This window comes from Podarcis melisellensis (assembly GCF_964234715.1).
Source record: "Podarcis melisellensis genome assembly, chromosome: 7".
Taxonomy (NCBI): Eukaryota; Metazoa; Chordata; class Lepidosauria; order Squamata; family Lacertidae; genus Podarcis; species Podarcis melisellensis.
This window is the reverse complement of record NC_138539.1, coordinates 49,125,148-49,147,103: the sequence shown is the minus strand read 5'-3', so window position 1 is coordinate 49,147,103 and position 21,956 is coordinate 49,125,148. Positions and strand designations below refer to the sequence as shown.

The window sequence follows — 21,956 nt, the reverse complement described above, 5'->3', positions numbered from 1 at the left end:
CTTTTTAAAGTATCGTATGTGCTGTATGGGCTCTTCCGTAATTCCCAGAAGGGCCAACAACATATTCTTTCCAATTATCTCAGCCAGTTCTGAGAACTGTTCTCTGTCTTGAAACAGAGTGCCATGAAACAACACAACAGCTCAATAAGCTGCAGGCAGAGCACCAGCAGGAACAGTGGGAAGAATACTCCACTCCTTGCTGATGAGGACAGCAAATATAACTTTTCTTAAGATATGAAAACTAAAGCTTAGGCTACAATTCAACTGTTTGTCTTTAAGATGACCAAAGAATCTCCGTTCTTTTCTGAACTGGGTCTTTTAAGAACAAAAATGATGACAGGAACACAATGACAATAAACATCTTGTCAATTATGCCCAATTACTACAAACTAGAATTTAAACAGGCAGTTCATTAATGGAAAGGTAGCTAATATAGACAGCAGGCTGCCATGCAAATGAAGAGAATTATCTCTTATATAAATTCCTGCTTACACTGACCTACTGTATCATCTACATAGTCACACAGTTTTTGCGTGATTCCTGTGGCTTTTTGAACTTGATGCAAACTTTTTGCCCTTTTATGCTGCCTCTGCCATTTTACCAAATTGAAAGACTGCTGTCAGATACTATCAAAATATTCAAAGTTATCAAAAGTATAACCGGGTCTCTTGGTTTTTTTTTTGGGGGGGGGGACTAGTCTATCTGGGTTTATGGGCACATTTGGAATTTTCAAAATGTTGCAGGTATCATTTCGAAACTACTGCAACAAGGGGCTTGTACAGTTACAAAATGGCTGCTGTGGGGGCCACAGTGTCCCTCTCACTCTCACTGCATTAGAAGGCAAGCAGGTAAGAAGGGAAAAAGGAAACACAGACCCTAGAGAAGTGGGGGGGGGGAGAGAACCAAACTCCCACCAATACAGACAAATCCAAACCTTGAAAGGAGGGAATGTAAAACAAAGATGACTCCCCCACCCTTGGACAGAGATGGGGAAGAAAACCAAGCACAGACCTCCAGATCTTAGAAAGGAGGAAAAACATACAAACACAGCCCCACTAGATCCTGGAGAGCAGGGAGAAAGCAAATATACAATATTCTTTGCGATCCCTCCCTCCTTACGCTGCCCACCAGCCCTCTTCCAGCCATTGGCTCTTCTCTATCCACCCATTACCTTTTCCTTTTTTTTCTTTCACGAGGCTTTGTTCCCTGTAAACTCTGTGTTCTGCTGAGGTGTGGATCTCGGTTTGGAAAGCTGAAAGGAGGAGTAGGAAGGACCAACATTCCTTCAAGCATTTCAACTTGTTTTCAGAACTGAAGCGGCCCCCTCCTTCTACTTCCAAAGAAGGAGGAAAAGGTATCTCCTGGAAAAGTGGGGCCAGGAGAATAGGGAGGCTTTAAAGGCATCAGATATGCAGATGACACAACCTTGATGGCAGAAAGTGAGGAGGAATTAAAGAACCTTTTAATGAGGGTGAAAGAGGAGAGCGCAAAATATGGTCTGAAGCTCAACATCAAAAAAACGAAGATCATGGCCACTGGTCCCATCACCTCCTGGCAAATAGAAGGGGAAGAAATGGAGGTAGTGAGAGATTTTACTTTCTTGGGCTCAATGATCACTGCAGATGGTGACAGCAGCCACGAAATTAAAAGACGCCTGCTTCTTGGGAGAAGGGCAATGACAGGCCTAGACAGCATCTTGAGAAGTAGAGACATCACCTTGCCAACAAAGGTTCGTATAGTTAAAGCTATGGTTTTCCCAGTAGTGATGTATGGAAGTGAGAGCTGGACCATAAAGAAGGCTGATCGCCGAAGAATTGATGCTTTTGAATTATGGTGCTGGAGGAGACTCTTGAGAGTCCCATGGACTGCAAGAAGATCAAACCTCTCCATACTGAAGGAAATCAATCCTGAGTGCTCACTGGAAGGACAGATTGTGAAGCTGAGGCTCCAGTACTTTGGCCACCTCATGAGAAGAGAAGACTCCCTGGAGAAGACCCTGATGTTGGGAAAGATGGAGGGCTCAAGGAGAAGGGGGCGACAGAGGACGAGATGGTTGGATAGTGTTTTCGAGGTTACCAGCATGAGTTTGACCAAACTGCGGGAGGCAGTAGAGGACAGAGGTGCCTGGCGTTCTCTGGTCCATGGGGTCACGAAGAGTCGGACACGACTAAACGACTAAACAACAACAACAACAAAGGCATCTCATGAGTGCTACTTTGGGGGTCCCAGATATAAACCATGGGTTAAAACCACTCCGATACCTATAGTTGTGTTTTGTCTTGAGTAAGACAGAAATATGCATTATGCCATTGAGGTAAATCTCATGACAACAAACTATAACACAAGTATGATGACTTGCCACCCATTTAATTATTTAGAGGTGGAAACCCTGCCTTTCTCCCTCCAAAAGGGGGTACCTTATATTATTATTTTTGAAAAAAGTTAATGATTATTTGACCTGGAAGAAAGTAGCTTTAAATCAGGGACATGCTTTCTTCAGACTTTCAGGATCTACTTTGCTTTATGCTAAAATTGGAAGCTTCACCAACCATGCTGAAGTGAAAAATAATGGAATACTGCAATGGGTGAGAAACTGTCTTTCAAACTGAGGCTGCAGAAAGAATAATAATCAACACTGGACTATTATAACACGTTTGTGATTTATATTAGAGAGCACAGAGCCACAGCAGGAATGACTGGGCATTTCTCAGGCTTTGGGACAAGGACTAGAGCTGACAAAGATGTATGTTGGGTGGAATTGCTGTGAAACTGGAAAAGCCTCCTTTTCCCATGAGGTTTCTAGAAATGTGTTGATGCTGTATTTTTTATTTGTGTCAAGCTATATTGCTCTGTACAATGCATTCTACTGATTTATTCTTTTCTGAGGGGAAAAAGGACTGAACTGGTCATTTATTTAACCGTTCTTACCAAGGAGGAATCCTTTATGGTTTGGGAGTTTTTCAGGAGGGAGAAAGTAACGTCTTCCTTCAATTTTTATTTTTTATTTTTTAAAGAATAGGAGCCAGACATACCCTTAGAATTAAAGAATGTAGTATCTTTGAGCACGTGCTCAGTCCAGGAATTTGTTTATAATACCAGAACAAAGTTCATGTTTCTTGCCACCCAGAAATCCTCTCGTGGCTTCCATCCAAGCTTTGGTGATTTCACTGGCCTAATTTGGAGTGGAGGAGCCTTTTTCATATGTTGCTTTTGTTAAATAACCGGGAATCAAAAATCTTGATCTTCTAAGTCTATTACAAATCACCAAGAGAGTAGATCCCAAACTACTTTTTTTGTACCCCTTCTTTAAATGTATAATCATTTCCTCATAGAGAATTATTTATGTGTTTATAGAGTACCTCACCTATCTTCCAAAACAGATCAAAATTTACCACTTTAACTCCATCCCCAAATAAAACCCAACACTTCCCCCAAAATTATAGATGGTAAATATATGCTGGTTTTTTCTGGACCATGTCTTATTACAGTATATATATTTCAAAATACTGTCTTTCTGGCATGGTATTAATTTTCCAGTGTTCAGTATAAGCGAATGGAATAACTGTTTTAGTTAGAGGGAAAAATGTGTCAAGTTTTTGTCAAAGATATACCTAAAAGCACACATAACCAAGTGAAATATCCTGCCTAGTTCCAAGTTTTTTCCATTTATCATAAATCCTCTATTATATACTAACCTGACTCTTACTTAAACAAAATTCAGATGAGCTGAAAGGAAAAAGCTGATCCTCAAGTTTTATTCTTATTCAAGCTCTTAAAAATAGGATATTATTGAAAAAATGGATAAAGGTAAAGGGACCCCTGACTGTTAGGTCCAGTCGCGGATGACTCTGGGGTTACAGCGCTCATCTCGCTTTATTGGCCGAGGGAGCCTGCGTACAGCTTCCGGGTCATGTGGCCAGCATGACAAAGCCACTTCTGGTGAACCAGAGCAGCACACGGAAACACCGTTTACCTTCCTGCCTGCTACCATTCCTACCTATTTATCTACTTGCACTTTGATGTGCTTTCGAACTGCTAGGTTGGCGGGAGCAGGGACCAAGCAACGAGAGCTCACCCCATCGCGGGGATTCGAACCACCAACCTTCTGATCGGCAAGCCCTAGGCTTTGTGGTTTAGACCACAGCGCCACCCACGTTCCCCCCCCCCAAAAGTGGATACATATCACATAAATGAAAACAAGCACCAAAATGCCCCATAGAACCAATATAATAAATTAGTATTGATAAGCAGAGGGGCAAACATATCAACTTGGTTCCGTATGCATAGTTATGTTCCAGTCCAAATTAAGCACATTTAAGTTCCACAGTTTACAGTTGGGGAGTTCCAAGTATGTGCATCACTCTCAGCTATTGAAATAAGTAGGACTGAAAAGTAGTCAACTTTGGCAGGATCAGGCTCTAAGTCTTTAAAGTGTGTGTGTATTTCATTATAATACTGATTTTAAAAGAATGCTAAGTTTTGTAACAACTTGCACCCCACCAAATGTTATGTATTATGATAAGCTGATATTTACTTTGGAATGGAGATACTGTATAACTAAAACATGGAGTAATTGCATAATTGGTGGACTGAGTGAGAGGAGCAGTCACTGTAAGTGAGGTTTCAGAGAGGAGAAATGGCCATAATAAATCAGGTGTAGTGTATGAGGAACATTCCCTTTCCTGTGAAAAAAACACCTCCCTCAAACACAAAGCAAAACAAAAATACTTTCTGTAAGTTTCCACTGGCCTCCAATCATTAATTTAGAATGCTGGTTTTCAGGCTTACACAAGTACAGTGGTGCCCCGCTAGACGAATGCCTCGCAAGACGAAAAACCCGCAAGACGAAAGGGTTTTTCGGTTTTTGCGACGCTTCGCTAGACGATTTTCCCTATGGGCTTGCATCGCAAGACGAAAGCCCATAGGGAAATCTCGGGGACCTTTTTTTAAATGCTGGCGGTGGGGAGCAAAGCCTTCCCCCCCCTCCGGACTTCAGAAGAGGTCCAGGAAGGCCGGCGGGGGCGAAAGGCTTTGCTCCCCACCGCCAGCATTTTAAAAGCGGTCCGGGATAGCAGGGAAGCGCTTCCCGCTATCCCGGACGGCTTTTGAAGGCAGGCAGGGGGGGCAAAGACTTTTGCCCCCCCTGCCTGCCTAACCGGGGGCTTTTAAATCGCCCCGGGACTGTCCGGGGCGATTTAAAAGCCCCCGGACGGCTTTTGAAGCCTCCCCCCCGCCCGGCTTCGGGGCATCATCCCGATGCCGGGCGGTGGGGCAGGAACGCCTCCCCCCCCGCCCGGCTTCGGGGCATCGTCCCGATGCCGGGCGGTGGGGCAGGAACGCCTCCCCCAGCCGCCCGGCATCGGAACGATGTCCCGAAGCCGGGCGGCCGGGCGGGAAAGCCTCCCCCCCCCGCCCGGCTTCGGGGCATCATCCCGATGCCGGGCGGTGGGGCAGGAAAGCCTCCCCCAGCCGCCCGGCATCGGGGCATCGTCCCGATGCCGGGCGGTGGGGCAGGAACGCCTCCCCCCCCCCGCCCGGCTTCGGGGCATCGTCCCGATGCCGGGCGGTGGGGCAGGAACGCCTCCCCCAGCCGCCCGGCATCGGGGCATCGTCCCGATGCCGGGCGGTGGGGCAGGAACGCCTCCCCCAGCCGCCCGGCTTCGGGGCATCGTCCCGATGCCGGGCGGTGGGGCAGGAAAGCCTCCCCCAGCCGCCCGGCATCGGAACGATGTCCCGAAGCCGGGCGGCCGGGCGGGAAAGCCTCCCCCCCCGCCCGGCTTCGGGGCATCGTCCCGATGCCGGGCGGTGGGGCAGGAAAGCCTCCCCCAGCCGCCCGGCATCGGGGCATCGTCCCGATGCCGGGCGGTGGGGCAGGAACGCCTCCCCCCCCCGCCCGGCTTCGGGGCATCGTCCCGATGCCGGGCGGTGGGGCAGGAACGCCTCCCCCAGCCGCCCGGCTTCGGGGCATCGTCCCGATGCTGGGCGGTGGGGCAGGAAAGCCTCCCCCAGCCGCCCGGCATCGGAACGATGTCCCGAAGCCGGGCGGCCGGGCGGGAAAGCCTCCCCCCCCCGCCCGGCTTCGGGGCATCGTCCCGATGCCGGGCGGTGGGGCAGGAAAGCCTCCCCCAGCCGCCCGGCTTCGGGGCATCGTCCCGATGCCGGGCGGTGGGGCAGGAAAGCCTCCCCCAGCCGCCCGGCATCGGAACGATGTCCCGAAGCCGGGCGGCCGGGCGGGAAAGCCTCCCCCCCCGCCCGGCTTCGGGGCATCGTCCCGATGCCGGGCGGTGGGGCAGGAAAGCCTCCCCCAGCCGCCCGGCATCGGGGCATCGTCCCGATGCCGGGCGGTGGGGCAGGAACGCCTCCCCCCCCCGCCCGGCTTCGGGGCATCGTCCCGATGCCGGGCGGTGGGGCAGGAACGCCTCCCCCAGCCGCCCGGCTTCGGGGCATCGTCCCGATGCCGGGCGGTGGGGCAGGAAAGCCTCCCCCAGCCGCCCGGCATCGGGGCATCGTCCCGATGCCGGGCGGTGGGGCAGGAAAGCCTCCCCCAGCCGCCCGGCATCGGAACGATGTCCCGAAGCCGGGCGGCCGGGCGGGAAAGCCTTTGTCCCCCCTGCCTGCCTTCCCAGGGGCTTTTAAATCGCCCCGGACAGCGGAGAAGTCCTCCGCTGTCCCGGGCGATTTTAAAATGCCGCCCGCCAGAAGAGGTCGGGGGAAGGCTTTTTCCATAGGAACGCATTAATTGATTTTCAATGCATTCCTATGGAAAACCGTGCATCGCAAGACGAAAAACTCGCAAGACGAAGAGACTTGCGGAACGAATTAATTTCGTCTTGCGAGGCACCACTGTACATTGTTCTTGTAAAAAGGTCTCAAGAATTTCATTACCTTCAGCTCCAAAATGACTTCCTGCTTCAAACAAAAGGGGAAAAATGCAGTGCACATAGAGGTTGGTAGATTTTTTAAAAAAATTAAATGGTTTGAAAGGATGTGCTCATATTAGTTTATCCAAGTGTCAGAATTCTATGGAAAATTCTGTAAGAAGCACTTACTATTGTGCACAATCAATCAACTGGTATTCATTTGATCTCTCGAAGCATGCCTTTACTCCTTCGTCGTCCCAGAGCTTTTTTGCGTGTTCAAAGAATTCCTGAAAATTGGAAATGTGATAACATATTAATTTTGATGAAATATTTGAATTCTGACTCATATTTATATAGAAAGAGATATAATTAACTAAACTCTTCTGAAGGGGTCCAGGAAGCTCCCCAACATACTGTTTCCCCCCCAAATATGTTGTTGTTGCACCCTTTCAAAAATGGAAGAAGTTACAATACTGGTAAACCGCAAGCAGGATACTATGCTCTCTGCCTAAAAGAACTGAGCCATATCTCAACTTCTGAACTTAAATTTTATTGTCAAGAACAACAACCTTTGGAGCGTAGCCATGCATATTTTTGCAGCAAAATCAAATCTTTAACGTGACACCTCTTTGTGGTTTTAAAAAACTGTATACTGTTTTAATTTATTTGACTTGTTTATGTTATGATTTGAAAAAGATACATCATTTCACTTGCTCATTTTGGATGGGCTTTCAATGGGTTGGAGGGATGCATCAAATACAGGGACACCCCCCCCCTGTCTTAGGTGAGACTGATATGTGTGCACACGTGCACAGCGCTGAACCTGGAAGTGACCCAGAAACGTCATTAAAAAGTCACTAAAAGGGCAGAACGGAGGTGTTTCAATTGCATGTGATTTCATGCAGGCCCGCAATGACCCAGAATGCAACCCCTGAGCAAATCAGGGGTTGCCTGTACTTCGCAGACAAAGCATACCACTTAAGAGCTTAGGTAAGATCTGAAGCTAGCCTCCTCTCCTGTTAAGTTTTTACTTTGGATTCTTTATTATGTAAAGGCACCTTCAAAAAAAATATTCCCCCTGGGTTTCCAAAAAACGGAATCATCAGCATATGTAATACTGTTGGTTGCATTCAACTAGCTTTTATTCAGAAGAACGCTTGTAATGGGTCTACTCTGAGACAGGCTAACATGGATATTTTCTGTATATGCAAATTATGACATGAATCATTCCGAAGAGTTAATTCACACAATCAGGTGATGATAAAGAGAATGGTTCTTGATGAATACTGCATTCACATTACTATTTACGACAGCTAATACGTGATACTGTTTATAACTTCAAACATATGCAATTATAAAATAAAGTTGGTCATGTGAATCAACACAAATAAAATATGAAAGAACAAGTTTGCTTCTATCCCTTCTCTTTTTAGAAATATCTTGGAAATGTTTCTGAATTCTATATTTCAGCTTTAAATAGTCAAGTTGCTCTGAAAGATTAATTTAATGTATGTATAAACCTCCTGTACCATTTCTAGTACTTTATGCACTCAATGACTAGCTTGACAGTTCAAACAGCCAGATAAAAAATTGCTGTAATTATAGGTGCTGTCTATCACAATTTCCATTTAAAATGTAACTTCACCCTGAGTCATACATAGGTCCTAGCAGAAGGTGGGATGTTACTTTAAAGTTAACAGGTTCTTGAAAAAGAAAGTGGGAGGGGGGAGAGAGACAACTAGTGAGGTTTTTAGTAAGGAAAAATTCTTTTTACATATTACTCATTAGATCAGGTCTCAAGAATTTCATTACCTTCAGCTCCAAAATGACTTCCTGCTTCAAACAAAAGGGGAAAAATGCAGTGCACATAGAGGTTGGTAGATTTTTTTTAAAAATTAAATGGTTTGAAAGGATGTGCTCATATTAGTTTATCCAAGTGTCAGAATTCTATGGAAAATTAATCAATTCACTAGAAAGTAAACATTTATTGATTTTAAAAACAGAATAAAATATTCCACTCAGAAGAGGAGACCATCACTTGGAAAGGTTCAAACGCTTGCATACCTATGTTAGCAAAAGACATTTCAAACTATTAAATTTCTGACTTAGGTGTTCGTTTGTGTCTGACTGGAGGCAAATTCTCTAACTCTGTACCATTTTAAAATCACATCCCTTTTAACAATGCTTTGTTGTTTTGATTTATTCTGTGTTGAACATAATCAAACATGTTTGATCAGTAATGCCTTGGTATATGATCAGGCAGCAGACTGAAATCTAAACCACTTTGGAAAATCCTTTAAAAAACACTGCTGTGGCTGCTTTTTCTCTTTTTAACTATGACTGCCCTTTCACACCACAGGTGAAATTTAAATTGATAAAAGTACTTCTAAAAAGCGGATTTTCCTCAGGTGAACATAAGATAGCTAATGTTTTCTTCAACTACAAAAAGCCCATAAAAGCAAGCCTAGAGAGACTATGGTCAGCAGGTTCCATGAACTCTCTTTGTTGTGAGATTTGAGGAGGTGATTTGTTAAGTTTGCGCCCTGGGTAAGAGACAAGGTGGAAGGGTAGAGTCCTGGGCGGGAACCAGGAGGTCGAGAAGTGTTGAGTAGGCAAGTGTTTCAGAAGGAAAAATAATTGTTTTTGTTTTTTAGAAGGACCATGCTGGATGGGGAACATAGGTTAAAAACCTAGGAAGAGGTGAGCTAAATAAAAGGTTGGGCTTGATCTGTGAGCTTTAAGCACAGAAAAGTTACCAGTGTATAATTATTCAGTTTGTTTAGCCAAAGGCCATCACAAAAGAACAATGTCCAAACAGAAAAGAAATCCAACTGGCCCACAAGATAGTAAAAGCTACACTTTTTTCCAGCTCAGTATGAAAAGGAGCCTGCCCTTGGAACGAAGAATGACAGTTCAGGAAACATGCCCATTCAACAGTGTTATTTTTGATAATAGGTAAACCTCAGACATTAGTATAGAAGAACTACTTGTTAAAGGATTCACGTGGCTGCATTAATAAACAACAAGGTTGAAAGTACAGTCACTTTACTCAAAAGTCTCATTTCACTCAGTTCAATAGGACATCCTCTTAGAAGTGTGCGAACTGATTTTAACTTTAAGCAGCAATCCGCCTCGAACTATGTGGACTGTGTCTTCTCTCTCCTACTATGTTAGTCATAACTCTGAAAAATGCTGGACTTGGTAAACTCTCACATTTCCTAATTTAGACTTTTTGCAGCTCAGAGCAGATGCTTTAGTATTGCTCATAAACATCCTCGGCGTACAACAAGAGTATGCAATAATTATGTCCTGAGTACTGTATAGTTCTTCCCAGAGATTTATTAAGGCACTGCACTGTTTATTATTTTACAGTAAACTGTCTTTCCCTTCTTATAATTAGAACAAACTTATTCAACATTCAAATAATTGCACATTGAGTACATCATTATCACCATCATCATCATCACCATCACCATCACCATTTCTAAATGCCATTCCTGATCACTGACCAGGCTGGCTGGGCTGGTGGCATTGAAGTTGGAAAACACCTGCAAATGCTCAGACAGTCACTATTCCTACAAGAACCTATTTTTTGAAGGCGGAAAACTTGTCCATTAACCTATGCATCTACTTTAAAAGTGAGTGTATCTTTAAAGATTGTGATGAAATCTAGTGGTCAGCCATGACTGATTATCAGGGGCGTCTTACCCATAGAGGTTGGCGCCAGGGAAGAGTTCTGGAGGGCGCCAGGGAAGAGGGAGAGGCTGGACATGGTTTCCCCTGGCATCAGCTCGCCACCCTCGCCTGCCTCCACCATGCCGCACCGAAGCAGCGCTGCACCCGGAGCCTCCATCTGCCATGGCCATCGTAGCACAAAGCAGCAAGTTGAGCCAGGAGGTGGCATGTCCAGCCTCCGCCTCCTGCCCCTCCAGCCACTGCCTGCCTCCTCCAGCAGCGCCGTCCTCCCTAAAAAAGGTCAACAACTCTGGGAAAGGGGGGGGGCCTCTGCCAGAGGGAGCTTTGCACCATGGCGCTGGATATGCTTAAGACGGTCCTGCTGATTATAATAAAAAGAAGAGAGGTCATACAGGAATGCTCTCTGTCTTGAATAATTCTTTTAGGGACTTTTGTTTAGGAAGTTCTTGTGTTAAAATTGTTTGCTCACCTAGAGGTACTTTTGTTTAGGAAGTTCTTGTGTTAAAATTGTTTGCTCACCTAGAGGTAAAATATGGAGGTAAAATATAGCTATTTTTCTGAACGGTAAAAAGTTCAAAATCTGTGATAATTTGTCTCAAACATTTGACATTTTTAACATAGACATGATTTAGCCTAAGAGAGGTTAAGGAGCAATCCTATACACAAGAAGCTGGTGTAAAGCAATACAATGCAAATTAAGTTGGCATAAAGTTACACTAGATCAAAACCCTGTTCAGCAGTAGGACTGCTACTGCTGCTCTGCCTAAGCTTGGCAGAGGGAAAACAAGCCTATAAAATATGCTAGGTTGCTAGGTCATGTGACTGAGCTGAACAGGCTTCATATGCAGCCCAAGTCTCCCCTCTCTGGTCCTGCCCCCACCATGCCCTTTTGGGGGACTCTTCTCAGCCAACTGATCTGTGATTAGCAAGTTACATTGGTGTATCATCGGCTGTGCCAGGGTTGGGGAGCCAGGAATCAGCTGACTGAGCTAGAGATCTGCTGCATCCTAAGATGTTCAACCTGGTTCATCTTGCCATTGGATTGCCCCCTAAATGTGACAACAACATCAACTGAGTTGAGTGACATGGTAAATACATTATGGCAGGTTGCTGGCACCTACATCACAGAAAACAGGCACCTGAAAATAGGTCTTACATGTTCTTCCTCCAAATTAAAGTAACAAACAGACCATGGATGAACAGGGCATAATTTCTCCATAGCCATTCTCCTAAGAAGAACACTTAATATAATCAAATGTCAATGCTAAATGCGTAGTTCAGAGTCTATTTGCTGCATCCCTTGTCATATTTGATTTGGATGTTTTGCTCTTTTAAAGTATTTCACAGCATTAAACACAATCTAAAATAAATATCCACACACTCATATTTCAAACAAACAAGCAGATTCCCATGATAATCATGCTTTTGTTTAGAAGACAGGAAATGTCCCCTATGGCTTCAACACAGTCACCTTTCAATGCTGCATGTACAGGTTTGTTCAAAGGAGTTTACAGTATTTTGCTATGGAGACACAGCAGCTTACTGTCCCATCTACTGAGCTAGCAACAAAGACAAACAAAGAGGGTTGTAGTATGCAAATAAATCTCTCTCCCTTAATTTTTCAGCACAACTTACAACAAAAGCTTCATTAGCACACAACCTGAGACATAACACTCATTAAAACACATTTAGGAATAGCCAAGTTGGAAGCCAAGGGACCTGCTTAACACGATGTTCAAAGTCTCTGTGTACACCTGCTTTAGTGTACACTTAATTAAGAGGGCAACCCTTGGGAGAAGATTATCTCTACCCCCAGCAGGCCTTTTTTCTAGAATAATTTCTAGGTGTGCAATAATCATGCAATTACCCTTGCTAATTAGTGAAAGCTATCACTACTGACAGAAGTAGCCCTGTCCCTAATTTTCTAAATATTCTACATATTCTTCGCAAGGTCATTTTGTTTCCATTACATCTCATCACATCTACAACTTGATGAATTGTACTATGAGCTTTTAAGAAAAGTGATTTGATGTGTCAAACATTAGCCTGGAGAGTCAGTAAACAGTGTTCTCGCTTTCCTCCTCAGGATGTATTTGTGTAGGTCCAAGAGACTGGTATGACGTAATCAACTCCTAGCAGAATACTGCCATGCCATGCCACTGCAAGTGTCTGATGAAACAAATTATTTCTGTACGTAATACACCTTCATAAACAAAACACACAACTGTCCTTTGTTACTCCATAAGCCTGTGAACAGGGGCTCATTTTCATGTCCTTTTACATTCCTCTTTCAGCAAGTAGATTTATTTGCAACTTCATCCTATTTTATAAGCATGTGGATGGATTTATCAAAGTATATAATTATAGATACAGAATTTAAACATAGATACACTGTGTGAAATCATACACATTGGTAATGGCACTCAAGTAAACCATTTGTGTTTATTTCTAATAGGTACTTAACAGCTTCATTGGATCAGCCCAAAGGTCTCCCTAATCTACTATTCCATCTGTAGTCAATAAAATAAGTGCCTGTAGACAGCTCACAAGCAGGGTATGATGTTAATGGTAATCCCTTGTTTATCCGCAGCATGTAGTAACTGGAGGTGTTCAGCCTCTGTACATTTATCTATCTGTCCAATAGCTCAAAGACAAACCTATTCTCCATTAATTTGTTTTAATTTTTGCCAAGCTGGTTTCTGGCCATCACAGTCTATTGCAACAAATAAAAGCTATAGTGTGCTGCAGTGGAAGTGTATACTGGAATCCCATCTCCATAATTGACATCAAAAGGACTGTTGTGAGGAAAAGTGGGCCAACCCAATGTATGCAACTTGAAAGGAAGTACAGCCTAGAAATGTGATACATAAGTAAGAGATATGGAATTGTACATTCAGACCAATTGTTCAACTAGCCCAATACCTAAGGAAGAGGTCATTCTAATTTCCTTCCATTTGAGATCATTTCGATTGAGCAGGGTGGCCCAACTTTTCATACCAAGTGGGCCACAGAGTACTTTGACACAGAAACCATGGGCTGAACACTGCCTTGTCGTGTAGGGCAGGGAAGTGAGGCCAAAATTTGATCCTCCCCTTCAGGCCTTGGTGCTGCCTTTTGAAAGCCAGCTAAGCGATGCACGCTAGGCTTTGGAGAGGAGGCTCAAGGCTCTGGCATGGTCCTAGCTCTCCCGCCTCCTTCTCAAAGCTAGGAAAGTGCTAACAAGGCTTTGGTAAGGAGAAAGGAGGACTCTAGGACCCTGTCAGAACCCCCACAGCTCCTTCCCAAAGCCCAGACCTCCTTATCCAGCTTTGGGAAAGCAGTGTGAGGGCTTGGGGGGGGGGGAGGCATCAAAGTTGCTGAGGGCTGCCAAAAAGACCCTGAGGGCCACACCTAGGCCCGCCCTGCATATGATACACTACTGAGCTTTGCCCTTCCCCTAAAGGAGCATATGCAGATTTATCTAACAGCAGAAGCCAATTTGATGAATGGAGGGAAGGTCCATGAATTTGAGGGAATGTCAACGGATTGAAGTCCAAAGCTGTGCTTATTCTGAGTTTAGCTACAGTAAAATTTGGAGAATGGTAAGTAAAGATATTGGGGAGTTTTGTTACACATTTCAGTCTGCGACATTATTTTATGAAGTTTGCAATGGTGAATTTTACATTCTCTCTTGACAAGGCATAGAAAAGTGCAAGCACATCCTACTTCCTGCTCTGTAAGCAAGGTTCATATCCACCAGACAAACCAATCTAGTCAATCTATTCCCCATGCTGCACCAAATGCTGTTCTGGAGGAATGCCCAACCTTTGGACTTGCTTGGAGGGTGGAGAAGAGAGAGATGAAGGGATGGCAGTGAAAGAGTGGTAGGAGATCCTGGAAGAAAACTGATTGTGGTTCTTGGGGTTCAAGCCAGGATACATACTGATAATGGGAGTTTAAATTAATTAAATATTTAAGCATAATTAATAAGCTCAAAGCTTTAATCAGTTCCCAGCTCCAAAACTTACTGTCTTGTAAATAGTTTTGTGTGCACAAATAATGTTAGTAAAGTTAGGCAGTCAGAACAAAAATTCTTACAAAGTTTATTAATTCCATTCATTTAATTAAAATACCATATAATCTTTATTACAAGTCAAAGAAAGAACAGCATTTTCAGCCTCTTTTACATTACAATCCTATATATTACTCTCAAGTAAGTCTCACTGAGGTCAACGGGACTTATTCCTCAGGAAAGTATGTATAGGTTTGCAGCCTGAAGCACATAAAGTATCACTGATGCTTAGTGTTACAACACTGCAGAAATTAACAATTCAGAAATTCAGTTATATTTGAAACCTTTTTGATTTCAGTAACTGCTTAATTACTGTTAAGGAAGATAGCTCTTCAGAAGCCAGTAAGTTCATTTGATAATATTACTAGCCATCATTTAATACTTTATTCTTATAAACTAGATGGATATTTCATGCAAAACATTTCTTCAGTAACAAAGAACGAGAATAGATATGATAAATGTTAGGAACAGGAAATGTTTCAGCTTAGAATCCATCTACACTGGACACTCAACTGCATGCAGTTTTTGGACTTTTTAAAAAAGAAAAGAAAAGAAATCAAATACACCCAGCCTATTAGAAAGGGACAAAATTAATATGAGCTTGAAAATAGAAGCCTGGGAAACTGACATAGACGCTTCCCCCCCCCCTTTATCACCAAACATAGACACAGTAGTACCCTGGTTCTTGAACTTAATCTGTTCCGGGAGTCCGTTCAATTCCCAAAACCGTTCGAAAACCAAGGTACGGCTTCCAATTGGCTGCAGGAGGCTTTCTGCACTCAATCAGAAGCTGTGTCGTACGTTCAGCTTCTGGAAAATGTTCGCAAACCGGAACATTTCCCGTATTTTCCCGTGTATAACAAGAGATTTTTTATTATTAAAAAATGCAAAAAATTGGGGGTCGTTTTATACACAGATTGTGCAGCAGTAGGATGGGTAGTCGGTGGCTGCCATGAGCAGGAGATTGTCAGCGTTGTTTGGGCGTGTGATTGGTGGCTGCTGCAAGGTTTGCTGGTGATTGGCTGCTGTGGCAATTGGGCAGGAGATCAGTGGCTGCTGGTAGTGAGTGGACAGATGATTGGTGGCTTTATTGATGCACGCGATTGGCAGTGGTGGTCAGGCATGTGAGCGATTGCTGGAATTCCCCCCCCCCAAGCTTAACAACTCTGGGCAATCTCTCCCCATTTCCTCAATTTGGAGTCCCTCAAAATAGGGGTCGCCCTGTATGCGGAAAAATATGGTACTTTCGGGTTTGCGGTGTTCGGAAGCCAATTTGTTTGACAACTAAGCCGTCCAGGAACCACTGTACACAGTCTAGAAGCACCATAGCTCAATGGCTTGAGAACAGAAGGTACATCCCTGGCAACTGGTTTTTTTATTTAAAGGATCATATAGCAGGTTAGGTCAAATAACCTCTGCCAGAGAACCTAGAGAACCACTGACAGTGAACACTGGTTATGCTGCACTAGATTGATCAAAGATTAACATGGTATAAGGCAGCTTCCCAAGTTCCGATAATTGTTCTTTTTCACATCTATAATTTACTAGACAGTGTAATCCTATGTATGCATATTTTGGAGTAAGTCCTGCTATGCCCAATGAGGCTTAGTCCTTAGTAAGTGTGTTTAAGACTGACATTTTTCATAATGGAGAAAAAGGTGTTGTACCAAGATAAAAACCAACCAACCAGTATATCAGAAATACCCAGTAAAAATCAGGGATGAAATTAGAACTCATACTCAACAAAAAAATAAAATCTGGAGCTTATACAGTGGTACCTCTGAATACACACACCTCAGGATGTGAACGTGGTATACATGGAAGTATTTTTCCGGGTTTCGCTGTGCGTGCATGCGCAGAGGCACTCTATGTGCCGCATGCATGCGCAGAAGTGGCCCCTTCGGATATGCACAGCTTGGGATTTGACCAGAGCTCCAGAACACATCCTGTGCGCAACCGGAGGTACCCCTGTACTCAATGAAATATTAATTATTTAAGTTTTAATCAACTGATATGATTGTGAAGCATGCATACTCTGTGCAAGAGAGGAGAATCCCTAAAGTTTTTGCAAGTACCTATACTTTCAGGATCATTTCTACAGTGTCAAAGTTGAGAATTGTGCTCGAAAGTGTTTGGCTTGAAAGTGAACCATAAGAAGGAGTCAAAGAGTTTTCTTCTGAGAAGCCAAGTGGGCAGCGTTACATTTCTGGAGCTGCTACCTGTTATTGATAACTGTTGTGCCTTCTTTTTATTAAAGAGAGTGGAGGGAGAGAACACAGACTGAGTGGTCAAATAACATACCCCTCCTCAAACCTAGATACCTATATTAAAAATAATATGTAAAATTTACTGACCAACAATCAAAAGGGTTTTTTTTAAATCAATCTATGCCATTACATAACCAAACGCTGCAGTCCTAGATGAAAAACATTATAGCTCAAGCAATTTAACAACAACAACAAAAGTTTTAATATATTACAAAAGCAGTCTTCAAAAGCCTGCCTAAATGAAAAGCCTTTACAGTGATTTATAATAACTGGTAAAGACAATAATTCCTTTGGGACCATAAAGGACTTTTTCTGACCTGCAGCTACACAATTCCTAATGAAAGGCTTCTCCGGTAGATCATAATGGGGTGGGAGTCTGTGTCTCAAGGGTTCTGAGGAACTCCGTAAGATAATACAGAGTCTCGGCTGTTCAGGACTTAATAGGTAAACACCAGCATTTTGAATTGAACCCGAAAACTAAATGGTACTATAGTACTCTAGGTTTTCTCTCTGTATTTTACTTTGGAGGGAATATTATCAAAATGCAGAGTGAGCACACCTTTTAAATATCTATCAGGCTCTTAGTTTCTTATGTGTTCTAGGAAATGCAATCTGATTTGTCATCATGCTGGATGAAAACTCAGTTATACACAAAAGCAGAAAATGGCATTTCTTAAAAATGTGAATATTCAAAATGAGTTGGAAGACTCAATTTAGAATATTTTTCCATATATAAATATATGTGAGTCACCAAATTAACATTTAAAATTTTTGCCCTTTCTTCTAATTTTGGAAGTGGTACTCTCATATTCTTACGTTAACTGCTAATTAGTTACAAACAGCTCAATTCTGCCATTCTTGAGTGGCAATCTTATGCTTGCTTATTCTGCAGTAAATTTCACTGGATACATACAATTTACTTCAAAATAAGCAAGCATAGGACTGCTGCTCAATTAATCAATCCATCAATAAGTTTCCAAATAACATGGGAGATCTCTGTCATATATTTCTTCATATAAACAAAATCCATTTATTTTTAAAAGCACCTTAATGATACCATGATATTCCTGGGCAAAATGAAACCTTACTCATCCACCCATACCTGTCAACTTTCAGATTTGAAAATAAGGGATCAGCAGCCTCGAAAATAAGGGATCAGCAGCCTTACTTGTCCCAGGGACAGTTAACGTGATATCTAACAATCCGGGACAGCAGTGGGAAGCAGTGGGAAACAGCGCTGGAATAAGGGAATTTCCCACAAAAAAAGGGAAGGTTGACAGCTATGCATCCACCCAAACCTGGATGGCAATAGTTTACAGAAAATAAAGCATTAAACACAATGACAAAAAGACTCACTGTACTTATCATAGTCTCTACCACTGGTGACCTATAATATTTGTCCTATATGATATATTCTCTGCTTTGAAACAAATATCACTTTTATCATTATTAAAAATTAATTCTGGACATCATTAATCAGATTATACATATTTAATTACATACTCCTTATATCAGTGGGTGGACAACCTGTGGCCTGCATCTGCCCCGCAGAACTTGCTTTAAGAAAGTCACCTGCTGTGATGCTGAAGGGTTCCCCCAATCATTTATTTCCATTTAATTTTTTAATAATAATAATAAATTTTGAAACTTTTTTTTTACTGGCTGCTCCCATAAGTCCCCCACTCTAATGCCAAAAAGGGTTGGCTTGAAAGGATTTTATCTAAGGAGGTGTGACTAAGCCTATGTATAATCTTGAAGTTCAATGATATCACTGACTTGATTTTTAGATGAACAGCACTGCCAACATGACTTCTAAAGTAGCAACCAGGAACATCTTTGAGTTCTGATGCCCCTCCAACTCCTCACTCTGTATGCCCCAGTAGGCTGAGAGGTACTAATTCAACTCACTGAATCAATACTTCTCTCTTAGGTAGTAAATACAATATAATACAACAACAGAAGGCATGCTGGGACAAGAGAAACATACAATGATTTGGTATTAACTGATTGTTCACTGATCCTTGATCTAATGCTCTATTTAGATTATAGATGTCTAAGTATGCAGTGTAGTTTCAGGCAAAGAGCACAACAAGGTGTCATATCGGTATGGATTTTATAGCTCTGCTTAATAAATCACCATGTTTTTAAGCCTTTGTGATTTGTTCTCACACTGTACTTTTTGAAACATCAAAGCTCCCATCTGATTTTAAACTAAACGTACTACTGAAACAGCAACCACAACATGGAACTGATTCAAAGATGTCCAGTGGTGGTATGATTGCTGCGAAAAACAACTTCCATGGAGTTAGGACTCGTGGAATGTGTACAATTCAATCTGCTTATTCACAAGGATTTGCAACATAAGGCCCTCAGAGTCAGAAACACAACAATGGCATGCATACTTCCCACCAACTTGACCAAACTAAATGGGAAGCTGATTCAAAATGTTTCTGCAGCAGTGTAGAGACTCAAATACACAGAAGCGATTTTAAGTGGCAACCAGGATCTTGCAGGCATGCATAAATCAGCTAATGATAGTTTTTTTCCATGTATTCGAACCAAATGTAAAATTCATACAGTATCCCAAACCAAGACTCTTAATTTGCTCATAGCTGATTTACGATTTTTGTTTATAATTCATTTTTAACTCAAGAAAGCATCAACTATTCTTTTAGCACATTGAGGCTTTTTAATGGATACTTGTATTGGCAAACAATAATGTGTACACTGCCAGCAGAATAATGAAAGGTGGTTCTCCCAACAAAAGTGATATGTAAACACAGAACAATTAAAAAGTAACTTCTGCTGCTGAGACAATTCAGAAAGCATTTTTTTATCATCAACATTTAGAGTCATTAGGCTATACTTAGACAAAGTTATTTTATCTATTTTCTTTCATGACTAAAGCTTTCGAGGCCAATCCCAAAACTCCTCTGGTACTCAGAAAGTGTCATTATGGTGTTTTATATGTTTTAATGCAGGGGGCAGCAAGATTTACCTCGCCTGGGACGGTTCACTCTAGCAGAGATCCCTCTGTGGGCCAGATCGCGTGCGTGTGGCCGTGATTTCCAGCATCTGCGCAGACACGATTTTCGGCATCTGTGTCTGCGCAGACGCGGTTTTCAGTGTCTGAGCATTGAAGACACTATTTCTAGCACCACGATAGTGAGTCCCCACACCGCACCAGTTCAGCACAGCGGGTGGGGACTCGCTGAGTGGGCGGCTCGGTTTGGGGGTGGCTTGTGGGCCGGTTAAATGATACCCATGGGTCGCTTGTGGCCCATGGGCCTTAGGTTGCCTACTCCTGTTTTAATGTAAACAACTTTTTGATTATTATTTTTTAATATAAAGTGGTATAGAAATTAAATGAACAATAACAGTAAGTCCCACTGGGGAAAAACGGCACCTGGACATTCCGTTGTGGTGATCATAACCTATGTTTAAGGTGCCATTTGGTGATTAGTTTATAAATCTGAGTTTCTAACGCTGCACCTGACATAATTTGATTTCCGGAACCCCTCCCCCTCCAATATCCGCATGCCTGGAATGGATGTATGTTGGATGAAAACCCATACACACATAGGTCGATTTGAAAAGCCTTTCCCCTTCCAAATACCCACATCTACTGTGTGAAGATCAGGGAAGGGGCCAGCAGTGCAGTTCTGCTCCCTGGTAACTATGTGAAGATCACTTAAATCAGTAAAAAGAGTATGAAGGGAATTATGTTGCAAAGCAAGGTGGCTTTCAGCTGGCGTTCCTGCAACAAAACACATAATCTATGAATTCAAACCACTTTTGAGGCCATAATGATTGTTTTTCCCCCTCAGGATGCATTTACAAGAGGATAGCATCCATTCTTCCCATTTACATTTCTAGTATGACTCCAAAGTCTGTGCCATATTTTTCAAGGGAAGCAAAATATTTGCTATTTGAACTTGCCAGTTTGCAGGCTGGGTAGTCATGCTGGAAAACTCCCAAGTATTTATTTTCAATATTTCTCACAATGGCATTCTGTTTTATCATGGCGAATTTAAAAAACAACAACCTGAAGATTTCAAATAGCTAGAAAAAAGGTTCAAATAAAGGATATCCTGGTCACTCTGACTCCAAATTCTGACTCCAAATGTGGTTTATTACTACTTTTTAAATTAAAACATGCATATCCTGCCGTATATTTGCCTTAGCAAAAGGTTGCTCACACCAAACAATAATAAAACAATTGTTAATGGAACATTAACTACCCTGAAAAAAAATAGAGAAAGTGTTTTTTGAATAAACACTGGCTCTTAATCAGGGTGTTGTGTGATCCAGATGTGGGAAATTTTGCACTGGTTGGAAGAATCTGATACTGTAATTAGCATAATATCCTAAGAAAGCAAATTTCTAAGATATGTAAGGTAGTGATTTGTTTGAAAACAAACATACTGACAAAATATTTAAAAAAGAAAGAAGGCCCAAACCTTTCAAAGATAAAACAAAACTAACACCCAACATTCGAACTGGGTATATGCAGTAGCATCTGTCAGGAGATACCAATGCAACGCAGAACTGGAATGACTGACTGACTGAAATAGTGCATTGATTCAATTATTAACTACCGTACATTGTATTGCTCCTACACATTTCAACTATTTCCACCAGTTATATATAGTATTAACAGAATAGGGAGTTAATCTGAAAGTACATTTCAAAATCCCAAGCCTTAATAACAAATGCCTTTTATTCAGTGCAGGTCAAGCCAGTCCACCATGCTGCTGAATAAAATTTAAATCTATGTAAGCAATTAGCTTTCTTAAATTTACACACATCATTTGTATCCACTACCCAGTCACATACAATAATTGGCTGAGGGTGATGCCAGCACAGTTACTTAACAGAGCCTTTAAAAATACTTTCTACCTATTTTCCTTCTACTCATCCTGAGCCCTCAAGATAAGGCGCGGCAAATTGTTAATAAATATTAATAAAAACACACATATTTGCTCAAGTAAAGTGGTTGCAAGTTGATCGATATAACAAGCCTTTTAAAACAGTCCTAGATACCGCTATCTAAACAAACACTGTGAACAATCCAGCCAAAGT

General features: G+C 42.5%; 1 protein-coding gene across 4 annotated transcripts in view; it reads right to left on the bottom strand.

The window, feature by feature from the left end:
• The window catches only part of GNAL (G protein subunit alpha L), a 169,747-nt gene that overhangs the window by 29,187 nt on the left and 118,604 nt on the right, over positions 1-21,956 (bottom strand). For all 4 annotated transcript variants that reach the window (XM_081918106.1, XM_081918104.1, XM_081918105.1 and 1 more), the window contains one exon: positions 7,050-7,147. In XM_081918106.1, the coding sequence (XP_081774232.1) occupies positions 7,050-7,147 (98 nt within the window). The remainder of the gene's footprint in view (positions 1-7,049; positions 7,148-21,956) is intronic.